Source organism: Oryctolagus cuniculus, chromosome 5 (genome assembly GCF_051225735.1).
Source record: "Oryctolagus cuniculus isolate XC-2025 breed Fujian yellow rabbit chromosome 5, ASM5122573v1, whole genome shotgun sequence".
In the NCBI taxonomy this organism is placed as follows: domain Eukaryota; kingdom Metazoa; phylum Chordata; class Mammalia; order Lagomorpha; family Leporidae; genus Oryctolagus; species Oryctolagus cuniculus.
Genome location: NC_142871.1, coordinates 34,232,445 through 34,254,391, shown reverse-complemented (window position 1 = coordinate 34,254,391; position 21,947 = coordinate 34,232,445). Strand labels below are relative to the sequence as shown.

Sequence of the window (21,947 nt, the reverse complement as noted above, 5' to 3'; positions counted from 1 at the left end):
AAATAAAATCCTTTCTTGATAGGAAATTATTTCTTGTAAAAGGCAATGAAAATTACATATCAGATCTGGAAACCATTGGCAAACACATACATTGGAAGGGAAGAATGCTCAGCTCAGAGTAAACTAAGGGATGTTAGCATATTCCTTATTTCTTTTATCATTTGTTCACATCTAAAACCCAATTAATATTCAATTTGTTAAAGTCATTTACAGAAATAAAGATGAAAGTTAATTTTAATAAGCCAATATTTGCTTTTAATTCTGGGGAAATATTTAATAGAAGTTTTTATAGGAAGTGGGTAAATATTGGAACATTACATTTTAAAAACAATCAAAAGCCGTTCATTCTGGAAGACATATTAGCCAACTAGGTTTGAAAGATTTAGTGTTCCAGTAACAGGGGTTTAGAATTCCGAAACACAGAGAAACTGTCATTTTTATTGTTTAGCTTAGTTTGGTTTTATTCCAGGAAGTCAGGAGCCACTGGGCTAGACAGCATAGATGACAAGCATGATGACCGCTTCCTATCTATGAGACAGGAAACACTCCCAGACCCTGCACAGGACTCCGGCAAAGTGTGGTGCATCCATTTGCTTCCTTAACTCTATGTGTTACGTACAGATGAAACAGAAAACTGCAATTAGAGGACAATTGGCCAACCAAAGAAATTGCTCATATATGGAAAAAGTCTTCAAAAATTCATGGAAAATCTGTATTAAGAAAAAAGGCATGCATGGATTTCAACTTTTTTAGCACCAAAATAGGCTCATCTTCTATTTCCATTTATCCAAAAGTTTCTGGAGCACTCTCCTATTAGCAAGGAACAGGAGCTTGCCACTGATTTATGGTGAGACATTTGGTATAAAATGAAAGACATGCTATAATAGTCTTCCAAAAGTCACAAAATAAAGTGTTAGGTTATACACACATATACATACATGATTGGTTTTTCAATTGATTTCAGATTTTTTAAAAAGCAACAGCCAATAACAACAAAAAAAGCCAACGACCAAAATTCCATTTAAACAATGAAAACGTTTTGAGTTTGTATTTTCTGAGTTCTTTTCACTTGGGTCATCCATCTCTTGGGAATTAAGAAACTAGAATATTTTTCATCACCATTTTAATACCAATAAACCTGTTTCTGAATCTTCCCACCGGTAAGCATCTGGACATTTCTCCTTAAAGGCAGGAGTTGATTTAGTTCATCAAATTTCTCTGCAGTGTGACAAAGATACACTCTTAATACTGAAAAAAAAAGAAATTAAGTAAAAAGATGTCATGTATTTTAAAATTGCTGATACTAATGCTTGCAAATTTATAGTAAAAATAAGCATAAAATTATGGCACAAGTCATCCTCCTATAAGTATCTCTGATAAAGTTATAGCAATGCTATTGCAAACCAGAGAATGATGCAATTCAGCCAATTTGCTATACTACAAGTTTTATTACTGCCTTTTACTTTAGTTTCATTTTTAAGGTAATTATCTGGCCTCTGGTTGAATGGGTGGAATGTCAGCCCTTAGGATTTGGAAGTGAATTGAGTTGTGAGCAGGGCCAGGCTGTCTTGGAATTCACGGAGAGGATCCTTCCTCACTTCTACCAATTCATGGCAGCCTCAGGCCTCCCTGGTCTGCAGCAGCATAACTCTAACCTTGGCCGTGTGTCTAATCTTCCCTCTGTGTCTTTGTCTTCTCATAGTGTTATGTGTGTTTTCTCTCCTCTTCTTATAAGGACAGCAGACTTCTGGGATTAGGGATACACCTTACTCCTATGACCTCATCTTAACTAATGATATCTGAAACAATTCTCTTTCAAATAAGCTCATTCTGAGTATTGAGGGTAGGACATCAACATACCTTTTTTTTTTTTTTTTTTTTTTTTTGACAGGCAGAGTGGACAGTGAGAGAGAGAAACAGAAAGAAAGGTTTTCCTTTGCCGTTGGTTCACCCTCCAATGGCCGCCGTGGCTGGTGCACTGCGGCCGGCGCACCGCACTGATCCGATGGCAGGAGACAGGTGTTTCTCCTGGTCTTCCATGGGGTGCAGGGCCCAAGTACTTGGGCATCCTCCACTGCACTCCCTGACCACAGCAGAGAGCTGGCCTGGAAGAGGGGCAACCGGGACAGAATCTGGCGCCCCAACCGGGACTAGAACCCGGTGTGCCGGCGCCGCTAGGCGGAGGATTAGCCTAATGAGCCGCGGCGCTGGCTCAACATATCTTTTTGAAAGACACAATTCAACTCATAACACTTGCCAAGCACTGGGTGTTGGATTACAACATGAATAAGACAAGGTTCAAGTTCTGTAAGGTCAGGGAGATTAACACTAAGCAAACCAAAGGATACCAGTCAAGGTTAAGTGCTCCATGGGCAGTTATATAACAGGGAACCTACTTTGATGGAGGGTCAGAATGAACATGCAAGGGTGACCTGCAGGCTGAGCTCCTGAGACAAGACATGAGGAAGGTGGTCAGCCAGTGGTGGAGAAAAGAGGATTCCAGGACAAAAAACTGAGGCTCCGGGAGGCACAGAGCCTGCTCCTCTCCCACTGCTCCCCAAAAAAATCCATCAGCACACAGAGTGCTCTTTGCAACCTTGAATTTATGGTCAGCTTCCCAGACAGCTGTGGGCTGTTGTCTGTTGGGCTCATGGCGGGTGATTTTCTGTAAAGGTATGTACACGTGGAAGAACAACCCAAGAATATAGACTTTTCATTCTCAAAAAAAAAAAAAAAAAAAAAAGCACTCATCTCTGGTTTTAAGAGAGCATATTGCTTTATGAACCAGGGTGCAATTTTTGCAGTTTGGCAGCTGCTTTCATTTCATTGGAAAATAGAGAACTTGTTAGTGATAACTCCTACTCTTATCTCCTTAAGTGATATCAGGTCTGGCTGGCATCTATGCATTCACAAAAGACACGACTGTAATTGGCAAGGCAACCATTCTCAAGTTGTCTTTCAATTAGGCCAGAAATAATTTATAAACAGACATTTTGATGAAATACAGGTGTATTTCACAGAAACCGTCTTTTCTCCATTGATCTTTTTCCCTTGAAAATTCTATATATCTTATAGCATAAGACATAGTACTGTATGACAATGAAAACTTGCAAAGAAGATGTAAGGGCCCAAATCTTTTGCGCTTTTTCTATATCAAGTTTGAGTTTTCATTCCTAATACTCTTAGGGAGCTTTACAGTAAAAGCAGGGTAATTTTCCTCTTCTATGTTTGTAGACATAAGCATCGTTTACTCTCTTAACTTTTCCATATGCCTGTCAATTTGTAGAAACAGGCCAACACTCTGTAAAATAACATATTGGAATCTGTGATTCAGAGAGAAAACAAAGGCACCCTAGGTCCCAGAAAATCCCAGGATTGGCCCAGTGATTCTTGAATGACAAACTTTCTAAGAATACAAGAATACAGTTGCTTCACAGTAACTCTCCATGTATTCTCCCCAACAAGATTCAACAAGGGCCAAGAGCTCTCCTAAAATAGTCAAACTTGAAAACTGCTCATTTGTTCACCTATTTTGAAGAGAAAAATTTCAAGTTACAAATCCTTAAATGCTTTGTGAAACAAACATTTCAAGAAATCACAGGATAGTTACACTTACCCATTGAGTTCTATTTCTAATAATTGCTTTAGAAGACAGTAGGAGACTAGACACAAAACTAAGTCTACTCAATTGCTTTGAGTCCATCTATGGTACCCTAAACACACTACAATAGTGTTCATTCATTCGTTTGGGGGATGGTGAAAGTCAGTTCTTCCTCTTGTCCTACCTCTCCACCTCTACCTGTGGTTCCTGGAGGCATTAGCTTCAGGTGTGGAGCATCCATGGGTACAGGCACTAAAAAGCCTGCAACTACCAGGCCTGATCACCGTGGAAGCCAAGAAAGTGGATCAGTTGTTATTCAATTGGGTTTTCTGTTGCCTCTTAAATCTCCACAATGACAATTATCGGAGGACTGAGTGACAGGCTGGTCCCTGCATGAGTTAACAAGTGAGCTATGTCTACATTACTAATATGGGCCTGCCAAATAATTAACTGAGGCTGGTAGAGTTAATATTCACATATAAATGAGCCATTCAAAATGCCCTGGCTGCTTGCTGAGAATTAAGATTTCCTATACGGCTTGCTTCAGTGGCAGGGTCTCTATGTGAACACGATTTCAGATACAGGAAGCTGTGAATCCCAAACAAAGAGGTGGAACTGACCCCTTTCCTCAACCAACTATAGGAAATCTACACTTTTCTCTTATTTCCCATGCTCTGATCAAAAAGAGGCCTCATTCCTTTGGTTCTAAAATTGTGTTCTAGGAACAGGTGCCCAGAGCCTGTTGGCTTTATGCTTGGTGTGGGAATTTCTTTCATACGTCTCAATCTTCACATGAAGATTGAGACAGAAAAGACTTGCTCTTGAGGTAGCTTGCAGCTTCATGGAACAAAAAAATGTCAGCATAGGAAAGGAAATAGCAACTTGCTCACTGTCAAAGCAAACGCAATCTGCTGGTTGGGGGGAAACAACTTGTTGAAGCAGGTGGAGGAGTGCTGTCTGCAGTGAGAACACCACCACCCTGGCAAGGCGTCCGGGCAAAGCAGGCTGCGGTGGGGTGTTTTCCTCCGGAGCCCTGTCATCGAGCCTCTGATTGCTACTGAGGCTGCCTGGACACGCTGACTCCAGTGAGTCCCAGGCACCAGTATAAAAACAAGGAAAGAAACCTTCGCAAGTGTGGGTTATTGCAGAATAGTGGGGAAGAATGGTAGGGAGGTTGGAGGTCCTGGAAAGGATCAATATTTTAAGCTAGATGTCCCTCAAGTTACCAGATGTTCTGCAGATTCAATTTACGTGGTAAAGGATATTTCTTCCTTTTTAAAGTTTTGATTGAATAATTTATTTATCTGAGAGACCATTCTCATGCACAGGTCCCATGCACTCCTAAATGTCTGCAACTGCCTCAGGACCAAAACCAGGAGCCAGGAACCCAGCCCAGGTTTTCCAAGCTGGTGTCAGGGACGCAATCACTTGAGCCATTCCCACTACCTCCTGGGGTCTGCATCAGCAGAGAGCTAGAGTCAGGAGCAGAGCCAGGAGTTGAACCCAGGTCCTTTGAAGTTGGACACAGGCATCTTAACCAGCCTCTTAACTGTGAGGCCAAAACCTGCCCCCTCTTCTTCCATCTTAACCTTCTCGTTGCTCCTCTTGATGGTCTCCCTGTTTGGACATTTCTTCTGCTGGTTTCTAAAGCAGTCAGCTCTGGTTCTGGGCACAGCATGATGATTCCCTAGATATGGACTCAACAAAGTATAGCAGTAAATAAGGTGCTATATTCCTGATAGAACTAACCTTTTGGTGAAAAAGACTAATTGGGGCAAGCAGGTCCCACCTTCTTTAAACCAGAACTCTACTTGGCTCAGATTCACTAAACAGCTGTTCACCTCTTTACTGCTTTTAACCACAGAATGTGCTACATTTGTAGCTCAAACAAATGTAAAAACAGTTAAACAAAGTGGACAGGTACAATTGTCACCATAACCCAAGTAAAAAAAAAATACCTTTCTCATCGCAGTGCTAATGAGTCAGTTACAGAAAATGGGGAATGTTTTGCATGGTCATTCTAAAATTCAAATCTTGCCCTCCAGAGTAGGGGTCAGCAAACTATAGCCTGAAGGTCAAATCCAACTGCATCCTGGGAAACAAGAAAAAGCAAGGTTTTTTTTTTTACTTTTCTAAGGGAGGAGAAGAAAGAGGAGGAAGAGGAATAGGTCAGTGAAGGGGGGGAAGGAATGGAGTAGTAGTGTAGGAGGAGAAACAGTGGCAAGAACTTCACGCAGTCCACAAAGCCTAAAATATTTATTTTCTGACACTTGACAGGGAAACTTGCTGACCCATGATAGGACTCTGCAATTCCCTAGGACTCTGAAGTTCCTCCTTGGGTCTCTTGACCTTGCCAGCTGCCATGGAGGAGAGGAGAGAGAAGACCCGGAAGAATCTGTGGGCTGTGTCAGAACCAGGCTTGAAGGAGGAGTGCATCACGTGGGCAGCACTCAGTCCCATTCGCCTGTAAGGGAGAACAGGAAATCGTGTCAGGCTCACTGCCTAGGGAAGAAAGGAATCTGGTTGGTGAAAATGCTTGTCTATAGGCACACATGGTGAAGTGCCAGGAGCATTGAGCAGAAAGTTGAAAGTTCAGGATAGGACCAGAGTCCTCCAGATTGACAAGTGTGTGGCTCTGGCTTCCCCAAAGAGGTCGAACGATGATCCATCAGCAAGAGGGTAGGAAATGCAGTGAGTGGACTGAGATAATCATGGCCAGACATGGGAACCTAAGGCTTGCTCATGGCATCTGATTCCTGTTTAACAAGGAAAGCAGCCCCACAGGGAAGTTCTGAGAAAGGATTGGGTTCAGGCAGTAAGAAGTCCTGAGTGGCAGGCCACAAACACAGAGGAACATCAGAAAGTTCATGGAAAAGTGGAATTAACAGACAAATTCATCAGGGTTGGTGTTGTAGCATAGCGGGTTAAGCCATGACCTGTAGGGCCGGTGTCCCACATGGTCTGTGTTTCATGTTCTGGCTGCTCTACTTCTGATCCAGCTCCCTGCTGTGGCCTGGGAAAGCAGCGGGGGATGGCTGAAGTGCTTGGGCCCCTGCACCCATGTGGGAGACCCAGAAGAAACTCTTGGCTCTTGGCTCTGGCCTGGCCACTGCAGCCATTTGAGAGTGAACCAGCGGATGGAAGATCTCTCTCTCTCTCTCTGTCTCTTTCCCTCTCTCTCCTTCTCTATAACTCTACCTTTCAAGTAAATAAGATAATTTTTTTTTAAAAAAGGCGAATTTATTTTTGTGAAAAAAGTTTTAAAATCCATGCAGGATTTCTTCATAATACAAATTTTAAATGAACTTTTTAAAAGACTTCATGTATATATAACCTCAGTTGTATTTGAAGTATCCTCATATGGACACTGACTTAAAAAAAGTCAACCAAGAATTATTTTTCTGACATCTGTTGTATTTTTTAGCTTGTTTTTCACTCTATATCAGCATTGTCTATCAATCTGGAAACTCTGCATCTTGGGTTCTGGATAAAGGGCTATGCTCAGGAGACAGGCACCTACAGATCGCAGGAAATGAGGTGGAATGATGAAACAGACTCATTCCCTTTGGGAAAAATCAAGCATATGAAATACATGGACTACACTAGAGGGAAATACATATAAACGCACACTAAAAGGAACATAGAATAACATTTATCCTAGCTTAAAGAAGAATAACAAAAGGAACACTCAGGCACCTGTCACCAGTGTGACAGACACTGCCAGTGTCTGACCCCCTCTGTCCTCCATCTCTTTTCCATTTCTCCTACTTCCCTCTCCCAAGAAACAACTCTCTTGGGTTTTGTTTTTCCTTACTTTTTCTTTACAGCTTTGAGTGGATTCTTCAAAATATGAGTTTAATTTTACCTGCTTTTGAACATTGTATAGCTGGAACCACATTATATACATTTGTGTGTGATTGGCTTTTGTTCAGTACTGTTTTTGAGATTCCTCCAAGTTGCTACTTGTTGCTGGAAGTTAATTCATTTACATGGTATTCTATTGTGTGTTATCCCCTACTCCTGATGAACATTCCTGTTTACTTAAAGTTGGAGAAAATTTCTCTCTTCCAAGTGAGATATAAAAATGAATACTGAAAAAAAAAAAAAGCCAAACAAACCAGAAGTTAGATACCAGTTAAGGATGCACTGCCCTTTGTTTGAAGAACGTTTAGAAGTCCAGTGTATCTCTGCTTGGAACTCCTTGTTCGTATATAGGGTTTGGCTTATCATGTTCAACTGGATTTGCTGTGACATTTCTCTGCACTCATTTCTGTGGTTTGTGTTTTCAAATCTCCAGTTCCTGCAGGTGATGGAAAGGTTCTAGCTACTTAAGAGACCGCTCCGTCCCCTTGCCCTCACCCTGCCAGCTCAGGACATGTGGGGCACTTTCTCACTAACAGTTCTCAGATCATGTTTCCGGACATTTAGTCAATGATCTTCAAAAGAGAATTCCTTTGCATACCTCAGGCTATTAACGTGACTTGGCTTTTATAATCCAGTTGTTCTGGGTATAATTTAAGTTTGACAGTGATCATTTTGTTTTTCCTATTCATTGTAAGACTTTGTTTTGGGGTCTATTAATGGGTCCATTTCCACTTCACGTCTATGATATCAGAAATGACCCCCTATAATATATATGAAAATGTGGCCCCTTAAAGTTCCCCAGAAGTGCCATCTGGGATGCCACATATGTTACTGGAATTTGGGGTACCATACAATATTATCATATGCTTATTAATAAATCCCCAATATTAATAAGCCTGAGAGGGTTCTTGCCTAATATTTAGAGAAAAATTCTAAATACCGGCATAAATAAATGAGGCAGCATGGTACATTTTAGGTTTTTATTTAGTGAGAAAGATGTATAGGAGAGTAAGAGCTTTATCTAAAAGAGAGAGGGGTAAATCTGGGTTCATACCGAGCACCAGGAACCAGCCAAGAGGAGGAGAATCTAGGCCAGGAAGCCTAGGGCGGATGGCCCGAAGGCCACACGCCCTGGGGGCTCAGGGCCACAGCCAGCCCCCTCCTGGCTAGAGGCCAGGGAAAAGAAAGGAGACATGTGGACACACTGTGTCCCAGGCTTTTAACCCACTTCCAAAGGGGAGTGGTTAATTAACCTGATTGGCTGGTGGGCACCCAGGTGTGGCCAGGTAGGGGCATGAGGTCACACAGGGGTGTGGTGAAAGTGTGGTCTTCCAGCTCACCAACCAAATTGATTTTAAGTTGTATGCCTGCCAACTTCACCTTGAACTTGGCTGAGTGAGCATTTCTCAGCTCCTGTTGATACAGATTTCAAGAAATGAGGTGAAATGATAAAACAGACTCATTTCTTTTGAAAAAAAAAATCAAGTATATGAAACACCACCCAGGAAAGTGTGGAGACTATGATATATTATCACAGTTCATCAGTGCACAACCATGTGACAAAACCTCAGTTGTTCAGTTCTCATTATCTACTACAATGTTCAGGGGTGTTGACAACCATCCACTCACTTCCTACAGAGAGGGCCAGAAAACTATTCCTGAGAGTAGTGGAACATTTTGCTTCTCAAAAATTTCTCTACGTTTCTCCTTTTTGTTGGACTTGTATATTTTGCAGGAAGGTTTCAGTTCTGATTAGCGTCTATTTGCCTCTCCAGAACAACCTGAGTTGCAAAAATTCATCTTTAAGCTTCTATGCTTAAAGCAATCGCTTACATAAATTATACATCTGTTACTTGGGATGCATTTTCCAATAGGTGGTTAAAGCCATCCCACATGAATACTCATTTTCACATTAAAGGTGGAAGAAGCCTAGAAGCTTCTTCTTTTACTTTTTTTTTTTTTATTTTTTGGCCAGGAGGCAGACAGTCTTCTTTTGAAAAGTCTGCTTATTCCTGGTGGGAAGTTTTATTTCTATCTTCAGTATCATCATTTTAGATGTGTATAATCAGTGCAGCAAACTGTTTCTTAAAGTGATAAATAAATATCAAATTAAACTTGCAATTAAAGTTTACCAAAAATATAGGTTGCTATAATTTTGTTGGAAATAAAAATACAGAAGTAGAAATGATTAATGTGATTACTAGTTATGCAGCTGTTTTCAGAACACAGACGTCTATGGAGCCTTGACTTTTCAGCTAAACAAAGACTTTACCCATTGGAGGTCTCTGACTTAAAAAAAAATCGAGAAAACTTTACTCTAGGAAAAATCTTTGGGTCTAAATGTAGCTCATTTCTAATCAGTGGTTAACCTCCCCCATGACCTCTTGACACTTAGCTTGACAAAAAGAATTAGAAAAACAGAGCTAGACTGGCCATCTCATCCCTTCTTTCATCTGTTATTGTTATTTGTTGACTGTTAGATCTGAGCTATGTAAAAAATGCCATCAAGGTGAGAGATTTGAGGTATTAGTCACAGTGAAGAGAAGCACTTCTTGTGTAAAATCCTGGCTTATTTTCCTGAATTTTGAATATCTTGTCTTGGCATTTCATATTTAAAGTGGCTTATTGGTGAGGCTATGAAATCACTGAAAAATAATCACTAAATATTTGGCTTAGACAGCAGACTTGGGTCAGGCAACATTATCTATAATTTAAGGAGGTAAATCTGCAAATTAGATAGTTCTCAATTTTTTTAACTGTATACGGTTTTTGATCAGCACAAAGATTACATTTTCCCATCTCTATTCCTCACTCCTGTAGAAAATTGTTATTTTAGGAAAACAATTTTATAGATAACCCAAAAGAGACCCATAGAGGTTATGTGAAATTATAACATTTTAGACTTAGTTCTTTTTTAAAAAATTATTCATTTAAGAGGCAGAGAGAGAGAGAGAGAGAGAGCTCAGATCTGCTAGTTCACTCCTCCAAATGCCCACATGGACGCAAGGCTGAAGCCAGGAGCCAGGAACTTGATATTGCTCCCCGAAGTGGGTGGCACTGACCTGATTACTTAGTCCATCACCACTACTTCCCAGGGTCTCCATTAGCTGGAAGCAAGACTCAAGAGCAGAGCCAGGCATTGAACCCAAGCAGTCCAGTGCTGAGTTGTGGGTGAATTAACTGCTATGGAGTCAACAACAGTAACAAAAACAGAAAGAAAATTAAAAAAAAGAAATGAAACAGAGAGAAAAGTGAGAGAGAAAGAGGCATAAAGGGAGAAAAGGAGTGAGTGGGACAGATAAAGAGGGAAGAAGAGAGGAAAAATAGAGAAGTCTGTCATTGTTATGAATGCTAACTAGGGAATTCAAGGTAGGGAACAGAATAAGTTAATGGGGAAAAAGGAAAACGGATATGTGTAAAAGTTGTTATCTAACAAGCATAGCTACTGAAACCACCAAACTATGGCCATCATTTAGCAGATAGCTAACCTAAAAATTGTGGCATTAGGAAGGCGCATATGACCTTTGTCCACAGCCTTTACTTAGTACGAGGGAAAAAAACAAACGAAAACAATCCAGTCTAGAGTCTGATGCTTCTGTAGGAATCTGCTTCCAATACTGAAGTGCAGAGCAACCTTGGCCATGTTATGTAACTTATTTAATTCTCCTTTCTTCACGTGAGAACTGACAATAGAGAAAGCATTCGTCCTGCTCACCTCACAGGGTTACCCGAGGCTCTGCTGAGATCGGTTTTGTGTAGGAGTTCTTTGAAACCTGGAGAGCACGAAATACCAAAGAGTGCAGGATCACAGGTAAACTCCATGCTGTTCTTCAGCCTGGCAGTTGGAAAGTCAAATGGAAAGGAAAAGGAAGGAGATCAGTTATAGCATCTTTAAGAAAAAGGCTGCAGTTCTATTATCCACAGTCTGATTTTGGTTTGTTTTTTAAAATATTTTATTTGTTTATTTGAAAGGCAGAGCTAGCAAGAGAGAGAGAAAAAGAGAGAGAATACAGATCTTCCATCTACTGGTTCCCTCCCCAAGTGGCCACAACAGCCAGAAGTGGGCCAGGCTGAAGCTGAGATCTCCCATGTAGGTGCAGGGGCCCAAGAACTTGGGCCATGTTCCACTGCTTTGCTTTGCCAGGCACATTAGCAGGGAATTGAAGTGGAAGCAGAGGAGCCAGGGCACAAACTGGTGCCCACAGGCATTTGCAGGCAGCGGCTGAATTGGTTATGCCACAACGCTTGCCCACACAGTCTGATTTTTAAGATCACATTTCATATTGTTTGAGCGCTTAACTTTGTTTAATTTTGTCATGAGCATAAGATATAGCTTTGTCTTAAAAAAAAAAAAAAAAAACAAAACGACAGGGCTGGACAGGGTTGCATTGTGGCTCAGCAGATTAAGATACTGCCTGTGACACCAGCATCCCTATGAGCGCCAGTTCAAGTTCCAGCTGCTCTGCTTCCAATCCAGCTCCCTGCTAATATGCCTGGGAAAGCATCAGAAGATGGCCCAAGTACGTGGACCCCTGTCACCACATGGGAGACCTGAGTGGAGTTCCAAGCTCCTGGCCTCGCCCTTGCAGCCATTTGGGGAGCAAACCAGTGAATGGAAGCTCTCTCTTTCTCTTTGAATGTGTGTGTGTGTATCTCCCTCTCTCTCTCTCTCTCTCACTCACTCTTCCTTTAAAATAAATGAAATAAATCATAAGAAAAAATAAAAAATAATTCAAGGAGGTGTTGGAGAAATTAGAGGCAGTTTTATCTGAAACGTGTTCTCAGGGGAACCTCAGCATTTGGCTCCCAGCTACAAAGAAGACAGCAAGAAAAACAGCTCACAAGGGGCTTGCATGTGTCTTTGCCTGCCTGGTGCTTAGTGATGCAGACTGATCTGCAGAGCTGGAGAGACAGCGTTAGCCGAGAGATCTTGCCTGATGGCCCCTCCTGAGGCAAGGCAGCCAAGCGCCCTCCAGATGGCCGTGCTACATGGACTTGGTTAGGACAAGGGAAGAGTAGGATAAGAGCTGCTGACATCTGACCTCTTGCTTTGCAAAACATAAGCTCACATGTCTGTGGCTCCAGGAAGGAAACAGACATTTGGAAATAGATATGACAAAAGGCTTTTCCCTTTAACTGCTCAGCACATGGGTCTGAAATTGGAGAATTAAAAACAACAAAAAAGGCAATCATTGCTTAACCCCCCTCAGGACTTAGCAAGTACTTTATCAGATTTTTATAAAATATAGCCTTATCCCAGAAGCATTTTGTGCATGAGTGTATGTCCTGTTCATGAGTAGAATTAAATTTTTCCATTCGGTTCTGTTTTGCCTTCCCCTGTTAAGCTGTTCAAGGTTTTTCTCCATTGTTCTAGCACCCACTAATCCTAAGGTTCAACTTTACTTGAAATTTTCAAACTTCAAAGATCATAATGGTGGGAGAGGGGAAGCAGAATTCTTTTTGGATAGGACCAGTTACTTGCCCTGTGTCAATAGGATATTTCTTTCTGAATCAATTAAGACACTGCATTTGTTAAATTGTTATTCAGCCAATATTATGTCAAAGACACTGTATATTTTCTAATTCTTCAATTCAGCAAATCAAGTGATAAGAACAATTTTGTCATTGAAATGAAAAAACTGTTTGTCTTCCTAAGTCTCTCTCCCGCTCTCTTTGCCTTCTGGGTCTGAGCAGGTGTTGACAGTTGTTATTTTGAGATGGGAATTTTTAGAAACACCAGCAATGTTGGGAGGACAAATGTCTTCATCAGGAAATCATGAATTTGTTTGAGATAAAGAAAGGCTGATTTGAAAACTGTCTTTCCCTTAGTCTCAGTTGTACTTTCTTTTCCTGTAGCTGCTCTCTGCACTAAATTTCATCCTTCAAGGCCATGGCAAATCTTGGCATGCTGGCAGACACACACACACACATGCACACTCTTCCTCATGCAGGGTAATGATCTCAACAGTTTCTAAGAAAAACTGAAGAAAGACTGAAGTTGATGTCAGCTCTTTCCTATTCGATAGACTTCAACAACAAAAGAAAACTGGTACTGCCTAAGCAGACACAGGCTCCACACTGAGACACTCCACAAATCCAGGACAGTCAATTCTGCAACCTTAATGGTCATCGCCAGCACCATAATTATCAGTACTCCAAGATGCTTGGAGAGCAACTTGTGAGGCTCCCTTGTCATTGCAGTTCAAAAGCCTATCGCACTGCCTTTTGCTGGCAGCACATTTTTAACTTAAAAGCAAGCTCTAATTCTTTGAAGACTACCAAACATTCAAAAAAATTTTCAAACCTAAACAAATCTTAGTCTCTCTGGAAAAGCAATTGATAAATAAAATACTCAATCTGTGAACATATCTTTGCAGTGTTAAGTATTGGTTTATTAAAGAATACTGTGTATTTCTGGAAACATTTCTCTTTTGATAATTATCCTGGAGCCAGAATATTACACACGTATTCTGTGGACTCAATGCTTTGTAGTGAGAGAAGAAGTTTTTTTTTTTTTTTTTTTTTTTTTTTATTTTTGACAGGCAGAGTGGACAGTGAGAGAGAGAGACAGAGAGAGAAAGGTCTTCCTTTGCCGTTGGTTCACCCTCCAATGGCCGCCGCTGCAGCCGGCGCACCGCGCTGATCTGATGGCAGGAGCCAGGATCCAGGTGCTTTTCCTGGTCTCCCATGGGGTGCAGGGCCCAAGCACCTGGGCCATCCTCCACTGCACTCCCTGGCCATAGCAGAGAGCTGGCCTGGAAGAGGAGCAACCGGGACAGAATCCGGCGCCCCGACCGGGACTAGAACCCGGTGTGCTGGCGCCGCAAGGTGGAGGATTAGCCTATTGAGCCACGGCGCCGGCCAAGAAGAAGTTTTTGCCAAATACATTCTCCAGGAAAGATTATGCCAGGGTTGGCCTTCTACTAAAAACAACTGGATTCTCTACCCTATCATAATTTACTACGCACGGTATTTGTAGCGTGTAATGGTTAACCTGAATAGGATGAACTACACTTCCCAGAATCCCTGGTCCTCTGTGTTCCTGATAAATGGGGGAGGCAGGAGGGTGGAAGTGAAGCAGTGGCCACATGTCAGCTGTGGCTTACCTGCTGACTCATTTCATCAGGGCGAGGCGGCAGCTACAGCTGCAACTGCTGCTTCTTGCCCTGGGCCCTACTTCAGCTCCTCTGATTCCTTCTCTGTTAAGTAGAAAGCAGCACCTGCTCTAGACACAGGTGTCTGCATGTCCCACAAAGACCTAGAGGTCTAGTCCGAGACATGTGCTACCCTTTTGGAACCATTTACTGTTCGGCTCCCAAAGATACTGATTACAGCCAGGGCCCAGGACAAGAGAAGGTTCTACAAAGGCAGACTGCCCAGAAAGCAGCCTTGCCATTAGGATCGGATGATCCAGGAGATCCCATGACACTGGAAAGGTCAGTGACTGATAGGGCTGTTGTCAGAGTTTTCTTCAGGATGCTCTAAGTGGATCACAGTACAAACCTTTAGGATTTTAGAATAAAGCCCCCAATGTTCTATGAATAACAATTCTTTTTTATTAAATTAATTTTTATTTGAAAGACAGAGGGACTGAGAGAGGCATAGCAAGTGAAGAGAGAGAGAAAGAGAGTTGCAGAGACAGATGAAAGATTGTTCATTTGATGGCTCACTACGCAAATGCCTACTACATCTGGGTTCAGTGAGGCTAAAGCCAAGAGCCTGGGACTCAATCCAGGTCTCCCATTTGGTGTCAGAGACCCAAGTAATTTGGTCATCATTTACTGCCTTCCCAGGGTAGACAATGGCAGGAAAATAGAACTAGAAGTGAAGCCTGGACTTGAACCCAGGTACTCCAATATGGGATGCAGGTGTCTCAAAGTAGTATCTTAATCAATGCACCAAATGTCTGCCCTAATAATTCCTTTTTTTATGAAATAGCTTTTGTCTTGCTATTAAGCCTTGGTAGAGGCTGAATTTGTGGCCATGGGCCACCAAATTACTATGTGATCCAAGCATCTCATTGGTAGGGCTGTCTGACCCACCAGGCCAGGAGGTTGGGCGCCCCAGCAGGGCTCTGTTACCAAGTGGAAATAGTGTATGTGAAACTGAGCTTGACCAGAGCCTAAAGGTACAAACATGCTGCATGAGCATGTGACCTACATTCACATGGCCCTTATTCCTGCTACACTGCTTTCGTTCTATCAGTTTGTATTTACAATCTCCCGGGGAGCTTAGGATTAACTGATAGAGAAATAAGAAGACTAGGACCTACTTTAAAAAATGAGTCTGCTCCTCAATCAGACGCCACTCAACGGAGGGCAGTTAAAGACAAAAGGGGCAGCTCAAACACAGCAGCCCCTCTCTGGAATGGCCCCGAAGGACCATGACGGAAAAACATCTCTCCAGTGTACAGAACTTTGAGCAGTGCATCTGCTTTTTATTTTGCATGGAAGGAGAGGTGTCCAGCAGCAGACATCTGTATTAATTCATGGGCTGGGGTTCCTATTTGGCTGAATGCTTGGAGATGTGGAAGGAACATCTGATTGGAAAATTGGTGATAGGAAATCTGGTGGAGAGGTAGAGCTGATAGACTTCTCCGAATGGGCACAGTGTGTAAGGTGTGCAAAGATATTTATGCTCCAGGTGAATGCTTACCGAAGGATGAACTCAACAGAAAAGTATTTTAGCAATCAAGTGGATAAGATGAACCATTCTGTGAGCATCAGTCTACTTCCTTCCCCTACAACACATGTCATTACCCAAATGGATCATGAAAAAGTGACTATGATGGTAGGATAGAAGGTAACTGACTCACAGCGTGGACTTATACTTAGTGAGGCCTATCTAGCTGTAACTATTGCTGGGTGCCCAATCTTCTGACAGCAGAGACCAACAGAGAGCCCCTGATATGGTGCCATTCCCAGCTACTAGCCAGCCACCTGTTGGAAGATTGGTTACATTACATCACTTCCCTCATGAAAGGGACAGTGTTTTGCTCTTATTAGAAGAGGTATTTACTGTGGATATGCATTTGGCATCCCTGCCCATAATGCTTCTGCTAAAGCCATTACGAAAACCACACACAGAATGATTTGTTCACAACTGTGGTGTTTCACGGAGCATCACTTCTGACCAAAGAACTTATTCTTCAGCAAATGAGGTACAGCAGTGGGTTCATGCACTCCACTGGCCTGACAAAATGAGGGAATGGCTTTCTGAGGACTCACTTACATTCCCTTGGATGCAATGTGTGCTCTAAATCTCATCCGGTGTACATTGGCTTCTTCTGTAGCCAGGAACCATAGGCCTAGGAAAGGGGAGAGGCTGCTCCTATTATCCCTACAGATCCATTAACGAAACTTTGCTTCCTATCTCCGTGACATCAGGCTCTTCCATCAGGAAGAGTGATTCACCAGGGGACACATGATGATTCTGCTGGACTGGACTGGAGTGCCACCCGACCACTTTGATGTATGCGGTTGACTCAACAGGCAAAGAAGGATGTGATTGAACATGGGATTCTTCTATACAAAGAGAATAAGGAGGAGTGTGTTTCAAATGCCAAAGATCTTCCAGGTTCTCTGCTAGTACCCTATATCCTCTGATTAAAGTCAATAGAAAACTGCATCACCTCACTTAGAAGCAATTCTAATGGCCCAGGCCCATGGGAAATGAAGATTTGATTTATCCCACAGGCAAGGATCCACAACTAGCTAAAGTGCCTACTGAGGACAAAAGAAACATGGAATAGATAGTGTACTGAAGTAATAATAAATACCTGCAATAATCAAATGACCAGCTGCAGACACAAGTACTAGAATAATTATGAGTATTTCTTCACTTTGATATGACCATCTATACACGTAACTACAAATGTGTATATGCAATTATATGTGCACACATATATTTATTTAACCAATTATCTTTGCATTTGTTTTCATTCTCATTTTCTTATCAACCAACATAATGTATGGCAATGCTACTTAACTAAAATCTCAGTGTGTATGTTAAAGGGTCCCAAAGGGAAAGTAGGAATCAGACAGGAAAAGGATGGAAATCTCCCAGAGTCAAAGAAAGAACAGAGATCCTCTTCTAGGGAAAATGTTAGTGTGTTTTTTACTGTACTTGGCTACTTGGGATAGATGTCTCATGTGAGGTGAAGTATGACTGTGTTATTGCCTTTATTTGGAGATTAAATATGGTTTAAAGAGATGTGCAGGAATGCCAAGTTGTTAAGGGATGGCTTTGTACATGGTGAACTTGACTAGGCTGAACTCTATTTCCCAGAATCCCCTTTCCTGTATGTTTCTGATTAGGGTGGGTCACAAGAGAGATTTCTGGGCAAGATTTGGATGGGGAAATAAAGCAGTAGCCACTTGATAGCTCCTCCATATGGTCCCTCTCTGCTGCCCCGGCTCGTGCCTGAGGCAGCATCTGAGACTGAAAGGCTTCCACCATCCCCATTTGTTGATGGATCCTCCTTAAGCTTCTCCAATTCCTGGGCTAGGTGTGGGTGCTGGGCCCTGTAATGAAGGGCCTCGCTTCTGCGAAACCCACACAATCCAGGTCAGAGACACTAAGAACTGACAAGTTTCAGTCATTGGTTATGAGCGCTAGCTGTGCTTGAGGTTCCAGCTCTTCTCCACTTCATATCCATCTTCTTTTCCTGACAACTTGTCATTGGACTTCAGGCCTTAGTACTGTGTGATGTGAAGACAATAGCATTACAGAGAAGGCCTAACTATACCCCACAATTATGTAAGGTAAAATTCCTCTACTTATATGACACACACACACACACACACATATCTTAGCATTTTTGCTTCTCTTATTGAACCCTGATTAATACAGCATTTTTTGTGTACATTTAAAAGGTTTATAATCTTTATAAAAATAGATTTATAAAGGTATATTTAACACACAATAGACTACATGCATTTAAATTGTATGAATTTGATGTTTTGACATATGCATATACCTATGAAAACAACACTATAATCAAATGAGTGAACATATTCATTTCACTCAAAAGTTTATTTATTCCCTCTTTGAAAAGCAGGGAAGCAGAGAGAAAGAAGGAGAGGAAGGAGGAGGAGAGGGAAGGAGAAGGAGGGAGAGGGAGAAAGGGAGAGTGAAGGAGAAGGAGGATAGGGATAGGGAATAGGGATAGGGATAGGGATAGGGATGGGGGAGACAGATTGAGAGAGAGAGAGAGAGAGAGGGAGAGAGAGAGAGAGAGAGGGAGAGAGAGAGAGAGAGAGAACGCACATGCTTTGTTCACACCCGAAATGTTCACAATGGCTGGAGCTGAGCTGAGGTTGGAGTCCAGAACCAGGAACTCAATCCAAGCCTCTACATGTGGCAGTTACCAATTACTTAGCCCATAACTGCTGCCTCCTGGGGTCTGAAGTAGCAGCAAGCTGGAGTCAGGATCTGGAGCCCGGAATCAGGTGGGCATCTTAACTGCGAGGCTCACCAGCACTCTCTGTTCCCTTCCCTAATCCTCCTTCCGGGCCTCTCCTTCCCCACCTCTCTAGATAATCACGGATGTGCTTTCTCTTTATTTTCTAGAGCTTTATATAAGTGGAATTATACAGTATGTACTTTTTTTGGCCTGGTTTCTTTCATTTGGTGGAATTATTTTGAAAGTCTATGCTGTTCTGTGTTCAGTTTTAAGATACTCTATTCTAAGAGGTTAAATTCTTAGTGAACAACCTTCTGCTGAAGTTATAGACCAGTCACAAGCATTGTAACTGGGCTTATTTCAGAGAAACAAAAAGCCAGGCAATCAGAAGTGATAGGTTGGGAGCATTTCCTCGTAGGGGGCAGATCTAGAGATAGTGGCATTACATCAGCCTCACTGCTACGTAGAAAGAAGCTTCGTAGGAAAGGGCTTCCAAAGACTCGATTCTTATAAAGCAGAAATCTTTGCTGCTGGAGCCATGCTGGACAGCAGCCATCTCCAAAGGTTTTTGGGAAACGTGAGAAAGGGGTAGGGCATCAGCCACTGAATTTTGAGTGTGGCGTCTTCGGAGAGAAACATGGGATGACGTTACCCTGAATTAAGAGGAATCATTTTTGTTCTTACTTTTCATAAACACCATCAACGTGTGAATTAAGCAGCCCCAGAGTCTCTTTCGCTAGTTTTGCGGTGGCCCAGTTTGCTCTCATATTGCCCAGCAGAGCCAGAGTGACAGATTGCTGCACAGGGTGCCTCAAGGCCTCCGAGCATGAGTCACAGGAAGCAACATAGGGGGGTGGGCCTGGGACTGAGAATCTAGAAATCTGGATTTTAATTCAGAGCTGTCATTTATTTATTAGCTCTGTGACCACAGATAAATCCAATTTCTTTATGAGTCTCTTTACTTAACCGTAAATAGAAAGAACTAGACTACGTGATCTTGAAAATTTTTTGAAATGAATTTAAGAGTAGGATAATGAAAGCCCAGGGGATTAGTAGGCACAGCCATAACCATGAAGACAGCCTGAACAAATGAGCATTTTTAACTGTGCTGGGTACCATGGCATAGCCATCCAAATATCCACTCATCCATTCATCCATCCATCCATCCATTCACCACACATCCATCCATTCACCATGCATCCATTTAATAAATCTTTATGGTACAGTAATACTTGCAAGAAATTGTGCTGGACCCTGGGGACAGGGAGATGACTATGATCTGGCTTCTTTTCTCAAGATGCTCACAGTTCACTAAGGGAGGACAAATTGAGATATAATTATAATTTGTGATCATTTCAATAATCATATTCAGAGCAGAGATGATCATATCTTGATGTTAAGAATCCTGTTCAAGGTTAGAGGTATCATTATCTTTTGCTGAAGTAATAAATAAATATGAATACATTCAGGCCAAAGGACATTTCAGAAAGTATTACGTGGACATGGGCATGAGGGATTGAAATTGTTCCTTTAGGAAACTCATTGTTACCCTTTTTCCTTGACATACTCATAGCCAGTGGTATATTTCTTGTAGGTACTACTTGCTGCACTAGCCTTTAGGAAGAAAAAGAGGAAAGAGAAGAAAATCCAAATTCTATTCTTGTAACCGAATAGGTAACCATCAATTTCCCCTTATTGGAAAAGACCATGAACTTCCTAAGCAAAGGTGATACCATCTAGAATTCACTGAACTTGATTAATCTACTATTACTGACTTACATCAAATATAAATTTCATCATTTAAAATGTCATCCTCGTGAAACAAGTATATAATTTTAAGGTTTATGTCATAAACACCACTGTGTTTATACACGAGTATTGGCATCTAAATTTTCTAGGGATGGTGTTAAGTTATTAAATTTCTGTTTTCAAGACGTTTCTTGGTTCTTAATTTCATCTGAATCAAACAGCTATAGGTGAAAAGAGAAGGAAAAAACAGTTCTTACCAATAGAGAAACCCTGAATGTCACTCCTGTTTTTTGGTCTTGTACAATTAAAGATACTAGTCAGTAAACAGCATATGCATATTTTAGTAGTTGAACTTTAAAAGTTTAGCTATTCAACACTCAGTAAACTGGGTGAAGTTCGCTCTTCTCCCTGACTTCCGCGCAGCCAGCAAGCTGGGTCATGTGGCTGGCTGACCTCCCAGCACCACCTACCTCCAAGTCCATGAGATGCCATCAGATCCCACCCAAAGGAGCCAGTCGTCCTCATGAAACAATGAGCAATTCTTATAAGACACAACTGGAGCTCTGTTGCTGTGGCACAGGAAGGCTTGATAAGATCTCCCAGCCACAGCATTCTTTTGTGTCAGCAGACGCAAGTGGGATGTTCCCTCTGCAGCTCTTACAGCGCAAGAGGAAGCAGGCTTTGAAACACAATGTTCATTGAAATCGCCTTTCATCTGAGGAATCCCAGGGTGGCTCCTGCTCCGAGATGTGCATTCTGTCTGCAGCTGAGCTCCCCTGATGCACTTCCGTTGTTTGTTCTGGGGGGAAGGCAGCACCTTTATGAGACTCCCCCTTGTACTAGGTAAAGGGCATCACATTGTGCTGGGCAGAGCATTAAGTGTCAGGATGTCTCCAGTGAGTCTGGAGCCTAGAAGGAGCATTAAAAATAAAATTAAGACAACAATCAAGTCCTGGCTCACTGGTGGAGCAAAGTTATGTTAGGAGAGGAGCACAACCCCACTCCAGCAGCCCTGAGGAGCGTCTGCTTGCATGATGACCTTGGGCACAGGAAGTCATTTGTTGCTCCAGTTGCTACACTGGGCACGATGCCGCAGGCCACAGAAGGTGGCAATGAGCTTAGGTTTGGGTGTCAGCCAAATAGAGCTTGCCCAGAAGTAGGTTCCATGATCCAATGTGGAGCAAATTTGGCTCTGATGGGGCAAAAGTAGGGTAGAGGAAGTAATCCACATGTCAAAGCTTAAGTGAGAAGTCTCTCATCCCATTGTCCCAGTGTTATGAGTTAGTACTTCAACTTTTTTTCAGGAGAAACCCTTCTGTATCCAGAAGT

At 42.1% G+C, this 21,947-nt stretch overlaps 1 protein-coding gene across 4 annotated transcripts; it reads right to left on the bottom strand.

Moving 5' to 3' along the window:
* Positions 1-232: 232 nt before the first annotated feature.
* Positions 233-21,664, bottom strand: LOC149126464 (uncharacterized). Of its 4 annotated transcripts, XR_016233720.1 has the most exons (5): positions 21,089-21,643; positions 20,106-20,180; positions 11,181-11,300; positions 5,560-5,693; positions 435-1,248 (listed from the first exon to the last, which is right to left on the bottom strand). XR_016233720.1 is itself a non-coding variant. In XM_089332653.1 (4 exons), exons 1-4 carry the CDS (start codon positions 21,228-21,230, stop codon positions 5,858-5,860), a joined length of 549 nt encoding a protein of 182 aa, XP_089188779.1. In that variant the 5' UTR covers positions 21,231-21,664; the 3' UTR covers positions 5,830-5,857. The 4 variants fall into 4 exon arrangements, 1 of the variants encoding a protein (XP_089188779.1); XR_016233719.1 differs by lacking the exon at positions 5,560-5,693 and having other exon boundaries at positions 233-1,248; XR_016233718.1 differs by lacking the exons at positions 435-1,248; positions 5,560-5,693 and adding an exon at positions 5,830-6,065 and having other exon boundaries at positions 21,089-21,651.
* Between the last annotated feature and the right edge of the window lie 283 nt (positions 21,665-21,947).